This window comes from Balaenoptera musculus, chromosome 10 (assembly GCF_009873245.2).
Source record: "Balaenoptera musculus isolate JJ_BM4_2016_0621 chromosome 10, mBalMus1.pri.v3, whole genome shotgun sequence".
In the NCBI taxonomy this organism is placed as follows: domain Eukaryota; kingdom Metazoa; phylum Chordata; class Mammalia; order Artiodactyla; family Balaenopteridae; genus Balaenoptera; species Balaenoptera musculus.
In genome coordinates, this window is record NC_045794.1 from 44,878,529 (window position 1) to 44,889,117 (window position 10,589).

Genomic DNA, 10,589 nt, shown 5'->3' on the forward strand with positions numbered 1-10,589 from the left:
GACCAGGGCTTGAACCTGTGTCCCCTGCATTGGCAGGCGGATTCTTAACCACTGAGCCACCAGGGAAGCCCCCTTCCATATACTTTAAATCATCTCTAAATTACTTAAAATACCTAATGCACTATAAATGCTATATAGTTGTAAATACAAAGTAAATGTTATGCAAATCGTTGTCAGCACGTGGCAAATTCAAGTTTTACTTTTTGGAACTTTCTGGAATTTTTAATTAATTTATTTAATTTATTTATTTTTGACTGCATTGGGTCTCTGTTGCTGCGTGCAGGCTTTCCCTAGTTGTGGCGAGCGGGGGCTACTCTTTGTTGCGGCGCGCGGGCTTCTCATTGCAGTGGCTTCTCTTGTTGCAGAGCACAGGCTCTAGGAATGTGGGCTTCAGTAGTTGTGGCACGTGGGCTCAGTAGTTGTGGCTCGTGGGCTCTAGAGCGCAGGCTCAGTAGCTGTGGTGCACAGGCTTAGTTGCTCCACGGCATGTGTGATCTTCCCGGACCAGGGCTCGAACCCATGTCCCCTGCATTGGCAGGTGGATTCTTAACCACTGCGCCACCAGGGAAACCCCACTGGAATTTTTTTAAAAAGTATTTTTGATCCACAGTTGGTTGTACCCACAGACGCAGAACCTGTGGATGCAGAACCCACAGATGCAGAACCCACAAAGAGCCGACTGTATTGCATTGCTGTCTGGTCGTGCTGAAAATCATTTGAACTAGTGCTACTGTATAAATTCCAAAACACTACATGCCTAAGTAGAGCCTGAGGCTTTTTAGAAGTTAGTACCCCTCTTTCTGTTGGGGCAGGAGGGAGAAATGAAAAGGGAAGAGACCCTTCAGAAAATGTTATTTTAAAAAGAATCAATCCAAAGCTAAATTCAGAGAGCAGAAGACAAGCTAATATGGCCCTAAAACAAAGGGGGAACACCTCAACTTGTTAACCAGGGCTGCCTGCAACTCCTTTCATTAACTTTCTAAAGAATCCCCTCTAGCTCACTGAGGACCATTTGGGCAGAAAGCACGCAGCACAAACAGCCCTTTAGGCTGTTCATCTTACACAGGGCGCATGGGAGCTGGACGCAGCACTCAAGAAATAACGTTCCTGGGGACTTCCCTGGTGGTCCAGTGGCTAAGACTCCGCACTCCCAATGCAGGGGGCCTGGGTTCAATCCCTGGTCAGGGAACTAGATCCCATATGCCGCAACTAAAGAGTCTGCATGCCACAACTAAAGACCCCACATGCCTGAACAAAGATCCTGCGTGCTGCAACGAAGATCCAAGGCAGCCAAATAAATTAATTTTAAAAAAAAAAGAAAGAAAGAACTTTGCTTTTTCTTACTAGTCACCAAAAAGTGAACAAGGGAAAACCTGTGAATAAGTTCAAACTATTGTTCTACAGTGCTAACCATGTTCAAGCTATTCCATGCTCCATGGTCCCACAGATTCCCTATAATAGAGGCCCCAACTCCCAGAGACCACATCAGCACTTAACAGACCTTTTAATTGTGGGTAGTTGGTTGTTGTGGTTCTGTTTTGTTTTTAAAGAGGCTATAGGGAACATACCATCATAGAGAAAAAAGAAGTTGAAATATTTCCATAATGATAATTTTTCCACTTCTAAACCATGCTGAAGTTTCTGTAATGGCTGGCTGCTTCATTGGCAAGAGGAAGGATTATAAGAAGAATAGTTTAAAGTTAAATCTTAGGCAAAAGAAAAAAATCTATCCAAGCTCAGCAGACAGAATGAGAGCCAGACAAAAAGTTTTTTCCCCTTGTGAGAGAGAACTACTAGAATCAATAAGCTTCCCTCTCCTTTTACTTCATTTAAGGTAAAAAAAAGAAAAAAAGAAATCGGAAAGAAAAGGGTGGAAGGTCACCTAACAAGGCTGTAAGAATGAAACATCATTTAAAGGCGTCAGATAGGTCATGACTGCTGCTTAGTTATATAGTCCATTCTCAGATCTGTTTATATGAATGCTACTTTAAAGGAATGGTTAGGGAAGAGGAACTTGCAACTAAACTATCACCCCACTTCCACCACCAGCAAAGTCTTAATTTCCTTTGTATAGAGTGTCTTTGCTATTTAATGAGGCAACTCAAAAGTAACTTAAGGAGAGCTGATCTCAACTGTCCCTAACCTCCATCAGCAACACTTCTTAGCCAGATCTCCAATTTGCAAAGCAGTGCTAGTGTGTGGAGAGCGTGGCTATGTAGCTATAGAATAAAGCTAGTATATTCTGTTCCTATTACACTTCTGGCTGTGTGACCCTAGCTAAGTCATTTAATCTTTCTGTGCTTCAATTTCCTTATCTGTAAAATGAGAACAATCTACCCAAAAAGAATTCAGAGTAATGACAGTAAAGATGATCCAAGATCTTGGAAAAAGAATAGAGGCACAGATCTAAAAGATACAGAAATGTTTAACAAAGACCTAGAAGAACTAAAGAACAAACAGAGATAAACAATACAATAACTGAAACAAAAAATGCACTAGAAGGAATCAGTAGCAGAATAAGTGAGACAGAAGAACGGATAAGCAAGCTAGAAGACAAAATGGTGGAAATCACTGCAGCAGAACAGAATAAAGAAAAAAGAATGGAAAGAAATGAAGACAGTCTAGGAGACCTCTGGGACAACGTTAAACGCACCAACATTCGCATTATACGGGTCCCAGAAGGGGGGAGAGAGAGAGAGAGAGAGAAAGGACCTGAGAAAATATTTGTAAAATGGGAACAATAATAGTACCTACCTCAAAGCATTGCTATGAGAATTAATTAGGTCAATATTTACTTAAAACCATGCCTGACACACAGCAAGTGCTCTGTATTTGTTATATAATAAATGTAGAAAATCAAATAGTATGGCCACTTTCTAGCACCCTTCAATGTCAAATTTAGTCATATTTTAGCTCACCCTGCAGCCTAGGGAAAAAACTAAAGAAATATGAAGGATTTTAAAAGCAGCAATTCATCGATATGACCGCCCAAAAGGCTAGAATAGGAAAAATTCAAGTTAGGACAACTTTATCTAATGATGTAGAAGACAGAGCACAAAGCACATGCCTTGGAATTAGGAAAGGAAATTTGGGTTCTAGTCGCAGCTGCATTACTAAATAACTGAGACATCCAAAGCAAACAACTAACTACTGTTTCCCTTTCCCTCTCCACATTTAGGATAACACTCAAGCTACTTAGCTCAAAGTCTGATTCTAAGGCTCCAACAAGGACACATATGTAAAGGTACTCAAAAGCCTTGCTATTTAAAATATGACTGCCTAGCCAGCAATATAAGCATTACCTGGAGCTTGTCAGACATGCAGAATCTTGGGCCCCACCTCAGACCTACTGAATCCAAATCTCCAGTTTAACAAACTCACTAAGTGATTCCTATGAACAATAAAGTTTAAGAAACATCCATGGTTTAAAGCATTAAGCAAGGAAGCAGAAGGGCAGAATATAAAGAGCCTGGGATATGGTGTTATCAAGGGTCAAGTCCTAAATCCAGGTTCTGCCACTATCCTGCTGTGCTACCATGGCTGTATGACTTAACTTCTAGTTTCAATTTTCACACCTCTAAACTGGTAAAAACAAAGCCAACTGCGGGGTAGACAAGTAGACTATATGAAATCATTTGCATGAAGGCAACTAGAACAGTGCCTTCTGTATAGCTGAGATCAATAGATATTTGTTTCTGAGAAATGTGTTGGCCTATTACCTACCAACTCGTGTCACAACTCTCTCATGGAGTTGGATCCCAGGAAAGAGGCAGTCAAGCCTGAGGAAGGGGTGAATGGATAATTCCCTCTAGCTGTAGAACAGGAAATAAAGCCCCAATTTCCTAAGGGCCTCCTGACCAAGAGAAGAGTCTCAAGGAGAGGAAACAAATTTAACTAACCATAATCCCCACCAGCAAGCAAATCTAGACAGGAGATGTTAGGGGACTGTCATACCCTAGGCTACATACCTCATTTCATCTACTCCTGGCTGCCAAGGAAAGCTGCTAAATGGCTTTGTATAGTACATCCAGGCTATACTCACAGATGCAACAGGCAGATTACAAATCTCTGAGTCATCCCTGAACTTTCACCTCCCAGCTCCTCCCCCAGTTCTGGAGGTGTGGCAACGGGGCTTTTGGCTTCTGGTTGCATGCCACGTGTAAAGTCATCCTACTGGAACAGCACCTGTCAGGTGAATCAGGGAGTCACCTCACTCAATAGGTCAGCTCCTTCATGGGGAGAGATGGAGAGAGCTACTTCCAAAGATAAGGGCCTGGCTCGCAATGTCTGACAGCCAGGATTCTCTATAGGATGGGGGTATCGCAATCACTAAAAGGATTTTCAAACCTCATATGCTGCCACCCCTTGCAATAACTCTTTTAGTGAGCTGGCTATTATTGATAGAAATGGGCTGTAGCTCTCAAATGTGCTATGCTACGATGTAAAAATATAATTAAAGGAATCTCTATCTTAAAGGGCCAAGGGAGGAAAAGGACAAATAATACATGTAGGAAATTCTGCCGAAGACTTGCTTATAATACTTAGGGTATTTCTGGAATAGAGTATTGGCGAAATGACTTAACAAAAATCAATTAAAACTACTCCCTTCTCGGGACTTCCCTGGTGGTCCAGTGGTTAAGAATCTGCCTTCCAATGCAGGGGACGCGGGTTCAATCCCTGGTCGGGGAACTAAGATCCCACATGCCACAGGGCAACTAAACCCGTGTGCTGCAACTACTGAGCCTGTGCACTCTGGAGCCCGCGCACCCCAACTAGAGAGCCAAACTAGAGAGAAGCCTGCGCACTGCAACTACTGAGCCCACATACTGTGGAGCCCGTAGAGAAGCCCAAGCGCTGCAAGGAAGACCCGGCGCAGCCAAAAAAAAACAAAACAAAACAACTACTCCCTTCTCCCCCAAATTCTGGGAACAGTAGAATACCATTTGGATAAGCACTTACTCAATAATGTGGTTATTTCTCTCTTATTCCTCTTAGCCTATAATCATCATCGATCCACATCTAGGACCCTTACTCTACATGGGAAAAGCCAAGTTTCCTTTGATTCCCTATCCTAGGCACATTCAGAACATATCCTGCCACATATCCAGGAGCTCCAACAACAAACTTGTGAGATTACAGACTACTGTGTATAAAATTAATAGGCTACAAGGATATATTATACAGCACAGGGAATATGGCCAATACATTATAATAGCTATAAATGGAGTATAATCTAAAAAATGTTGAATCACTATGTTGTTTACCTGAAACGAACATAATATTGTAAATCAACTATACCTCAATTTAAAAATTAATTTAAAAAAAACTTGTGAGAGATGCTCCTGATTTTATTAGAGCCTTGTCCTTCATCAACAAAAGATCAGAGCTTGCCAAGCCAGCAGAACTGGCTTAGTTGATGAAGCAAATATAATTCACTAATAACTGTAGGAAAAATCTTGTGCTGTAAAGGCTTCCAATGCAGAAGAAACAACTTGCATTAAGTGAAAAAGAACACACATAGGACAAAGGCTCCTCTCTCCCCAGAACCAGGTCAGAGAACTAAAGCCATCTAACATCTGTGTTTCACAATGGTGATACTGGAAGTCTGCCTGCACTACTTGGTCAGGCCACTTAATAGCCTGAGCAACCTTCAGATTTCGTACTGTGATGCCCTTCATACTCAGGAGAGTTTCCTTAATAATTCTGCCGAACTCTCATTGTCTAACAGACCCTTCGCTAAAGGTTCGCTGATTATTCAGTGAAGAAGACTGGAAAGGACACCAATTCAGACTCAGAAAAGAATCGAGTCTTAATTTTCCTTTCAGAGAAATTCTTACTGTTCTTTAACAAATAGTTGCTGAACATCTACTTATTATGTGCACACTAAGCGTACACTACTAAATAAAGTATATAGGATCTGTCACTGTACTACTTTTTCAGGAACTAGAAACTGTTCCCTCACTTCTACTAGTTCTTACAATGCTTTGTTTCAGGGATTTACAAGAAACTTTTCCTAAGGCATTTGAAAAAAAGGCCTAGGAAGACAAACCCAGAGAAATAGTCTAAATCAGACTATTTCTTAGAATAGTTACTTCTGAAGTCATTTAAAAATAATCACTAAAAATAAAAAAGCCAAAACACTCAAAGCTTCATATATACATTAAACACAGTTGGTGGCTTTACTGGCCCAACAGGAGGGGATCACCAAGCAGTCAAGTGAGACACTTGAAAAAATACAAGTTACCAGATCCATCCCACCTTTGCTGAATCAGAATCTGAAGGTAGGATTCATGAATGTGCAATGTGAAGAAGCACCTCAGGTGATGACGCCCACTGTGAACTTACTTACGGAGCTTTTTATTTTTTATTTATTTTTTATTTTTTTATTTTTTTTAAAACTGATTTTTTTCCCCATGAATTTATTTATTTATTTATGGTTGCGTTGGGTCTTCGTTGCTGCGTGTGGGCTTTCTGCAGTTGCTGCAAGCGGGGGATATTCTTCGTTGCGGTGCACAAGCTTCCCATTGTGGTGGCTTCTCTTGTTGCAGAGCACAGGCTCTAGGCACGCGGGCTTCAGTAGTTGTGGCGCACGGGCTTAGCTGCTCCGCGGCATGTGGGATCTTCCCGGACCAGGGCTCGAACCCGTGTCCCCTGCATTGGCAGGCGGATTCTTAACCACCGCGCCACCAGGGAAGTCCGGAGCTTTTTAAATGATAACATGTTAAGGACTTCCCTGGGGCGCAGTGGTTAAGAATCCGCCTGCCAATGCAGGGGACACGGGTTCGAGCCCTGGTCCGGGAAGATCCCACATGTTGCGGAGCAACTCAGCCGGCGTGCCGCAACTACTGAAGCCCGCATACCTACAGGCCATGCTCTGCAACAAGAGAAGCCGCTGCAATGAGAAGCCCGCGCACCACAACAAAGAGTAGCCCCCTCCTGCCGCAACTAGAGAAAGCCTGCGCGCAGCAACGAAGACCCAATGCAGCCAAAAATCAATAAATAAAATTAATTTTTAAAAAATGGTAACATGTTAAAAGAAATATAGGAATTTAGGCAAGTTGAGGGAGAACTGAAAGACAGTCAGATCCTAAGAGCCATTGCTAAAGCTGCCTCACTACTGTTTTTAATTTCACTCAAATCCTATTCAACTCTATCACATAGGGCACTGAAAAGAGGGCAGAAGGAATTACTCTGTGGCTTTAGGGAGATCCACCAAGTCTGGTTTCCTGCCTTCTGCCCACTTGGACTCTAAGAACTAGGAATGCCAGCCTTCCCTTCTCTGATTATCCACTTTACCACGGCTCACCTCAATGCCTCCCCACACCCATGCATTCACCTGCTACCAATCTAAAGACCACTAGGAAGAACAAATGCAATCATACCACCATTAGCACATGATGAGGATTTATTCTCCATTTTTCATCTTTGGTCCATCTAGTAAGCGTCAAGGAATTGCCATTACTTTGGGTAGGCTGATAATCAAAATGAAGGCAAAGAGATTTGAGTGCTTGCCCTTAAAAGTTTGGGGCTTTAAGCCTAACTAACATTTCACAGGACAAAACTCACTCAGTTTTGTAGAGCCCAACTTCAGACTAGGATTTATAGGAGAGATGTGCAGTGGTGTACGTCTGCTGTAGAGGAATCACGGGTATTAAGAGTCTTGAGAAAGTCTAGAAATAATCTAGAAACACTTCTGGATTGATTTACGCAAAGTTATCAAACATCCTAGCTTGGAGGAGCAATTCTCAATGATACAGGAAGCAACTAGGGTTGGTTAAGTCACTTTGGCATGAAGAATCCAAAAGTTAATTGGTGGCCCTACTCTAATTCCCAACCCAGATCACCTATGAAAAGACAGTATTTACAGCACAAAGCTAAGGCACCCACAGCTAATACTAAAGCCACTGCTTAGTAGAAATTCATTCAGGTAAACAAGAAGTCAAAATAATCTCAAGGCTCTGAATGAGGTGGTCTCTCCAACTCAGGTGTTCATTAAATTACCTGACAGTGGGTAGGGTGGAACAACAGAACAATGACTAGTATTTGTGTCTCTTAGCAAGGTTAAAAAAATTTCTCAGAAAAGTGAACTACACCTGACCTTGAGAATCACAGTAGCAGGCTAGAAGACTATTTTTGCCTTCTAAAGCCTACCTTAATAGCAGAAGTAAAATTGAGTACCATTAAACTGCAGGCTAATCTGGAAAGCTCAGGCAGGTGCTAGCAATGCTGACAAACTGAAAGGCTTCTTGGTATCCTAGCTGTAACTGCTTAGATCTCAGAAAGTTTCTACTCCTCAGTCTGTTGGGCTTTGTTAGTTTTAAGGGTCGAAAGCCTTCTAATGGCTTCCAATATACAGGTTTTTGGGATCCTCAGGTCCGTCTCTAACAGGAAAGTAAACAAAACAGTAATGATCACTACAGTTAGGTAGCCCTGTCAACCTAAAAGCTTTCTGAGTTTCCTCAGAGGTTTAAGAGGCAAAATAAATTCGAATGTAAATTCTAAAGGCTTTTTCAAACTGTAGGGTTAGATTACCTGGTCTGGGTTAGCAGCTCTGGAATGAGCTAATTATAGTGTCCCCTATTCTGCCAAAACACTATCTAGAACTTGCTTCATTTCCCAAGAGGCTTCCTTACCCTGTTCCCTGGCAGCGGAAGAAACTACCGTCAAGTAAGACAAGTATCTCCCAAATGATCAGCCTCCACCTTGCCGCTGAGTACCTGGAAGAACCTGTACATCCTACATGCTTCACCTTATCACCAACCATGCAAGCCAAAACAATTGTAAGGTTTCCCTTCCTCCCCTCAGGTGCTGGCAACTTTAATCTGTCTGCGGAAGAGAAAGTATAAGTTCTTTGCAGCAGTCAAGGTCACCTGTGGGACTGTCCCTGCTTGGATTAGAAGGCTGGGACTCCCTCAGCACACCAGTTTCTCTGTTTAAAGAGCCAAGTTGCCCAGAGACAAAAGTAATTTTGGCAATATGAAATTGAAAGCACAATTACCTGCAACAATATTCCTGATTCCAACGGCAACAAAAGTCAAGTAAGGGGCCCCAAAGAATAAGAGGAATCTCTCCTGGGTAGAGCAGACTTAAGAGCAACAGCAAAACCTGAGTGAGCAAGTAGTAGGACCGGTCATGTAACCTTGGAATTACTATTTCCTGCCCAATATCTTCACTTATCAGCCTGCAGTTTTGGGGGAAAAACCTTTCTGGTTCTTTCTCCAATCATATGTGATAATCATGCAGAAGATTTCACACAAGCGCTCCACCGCACCCAAGCTCCTCCTATATAAAGAGTAAGTGCAAGAGTCCCAAGGACAAAGAGGACCCGAGTCGCATTACTCTAGCAGGAACTGCTATGCTTGGTCACTAAAGGCTTAAATAACTGGGTTGGAGAAATGCAAGCAGGCAGTTCAGAAACTGACAAGGCCCCCTCTACAAAGCAGAAGCCGAAATTAGCCAAGGCTCCAGCTCTGGCCCAGGGGTAGAGTGAGCACACCTGCTCACCCCTTCCTTCTTATCCCGCCCCTTCCTCCAAACAGGCTCTTTCCCTAACTACAACGGAACACAACACCTATGTTCTCCACTCCTTCTTTTTCCAAGGCCAAGCATCCCCGCCTCTTCCACCCCAGACAGGCAGGGTGACAGCTGGGTCCGGCCTCCCCACCGGCCCAAGACCGCAGGCCGGGGCGTGCAGAGCTCAACTCACCCCCAGGGGCCGGGAGGCCAGCGACGCACATGACCCTGTGAGCGCCACGCAGGGCTGGCGGCCAGCCAAGCGCAGGGCCCCTTTAAGATGCGCTAGGGTGCGACTGGGTAGGGGAGGGAGACCCCGGCGCTAGAGGGCCTGCAGTCGCCTCAGCCCCACCCTGGGACGGCGCGCTCTCTCCTAGTTGCTCACCTTAGCTCCGAAGAGCCGGGCGGCCGCAGTGAGTAAAGCCATGGCGGGCGAACTCGGGGATCTGGCGGGGAGGGAAGGAGGGAAGAGAACTGCGGTAGGAACGGGAGCCGCCGCCGCCGCTGCACCAGAGGCCGCGCCGACGAGGGGAACAAGGTTGAAAGGAGGCAGCTGAGGGAAAGGGTAAACGAGCCGGCGGCGGCGCCCAGCCCGGGGTCCTCAGTGAGGCCCCGCCTACCGCCCGGAACCCGCTCCCGCACCCTCTCAAGGGATTCGCCCCGGGCTCAGCCATTGGCTCAGTGTGCATGGGGGGCGGGTCCTAAGCCGTTGACAGCAGTTGTGGCTGGGGGGATTGGACCGTCCGGGATAAGCTAATTAACGGTGGATGGGCGGGGGGAAGCGTGTAGGTGGTTAAGTATGTGCCTGAGAACTCAGTTAACTTAGGCTTTTCCCCTTATCCTTAACACCTTTGGGGTTAATTGTGAGGTGGCTATTAGAGAAAAAGCCCCAAGGACTTCGACCTTTGAAGGTCCTCGGAAGCCAACCCCTTACTACACTATCACGACAACTGATCCTAATCCCTTGGTGTGCTTTCTTGAACAACGTCTTTGGTCAACGACTTAATGGCCATAGAGGTGACATCATGTGGACACAGGCTATGATGCCAGACTTAGCTACTTGGTGGAAATCATTT

The 10,589-nt window shown here is 44.4% G+C and overlaps 1 protein-coding gene across 1 annotated transcript in view; it reads right to left on the bottom strand.

The window, feature by feature from the left end:
* The window catches only part of CS (citrate synthase), a 27,812-nt gene extending 17,648 nt beyond the window's left edge, over nucleotides 1-10,164 (bottom strand). The window contains exon 1 of the mRNA XM_036865404.1: nucleotides 9,899-10,164. Within this exon, the coding sequence (XP_036721299.1) occupies nucleotides 9,899-9,940 (42 nt within the window). The 5' untranslated portion in view covers nucleotides 9,941-10,164. The remainder of the gene's footprint in view (nucleotides 1-9,898) is intronic.
* Nucleotides 10,165-10,589: the final 425 nt, after the last annotated feature.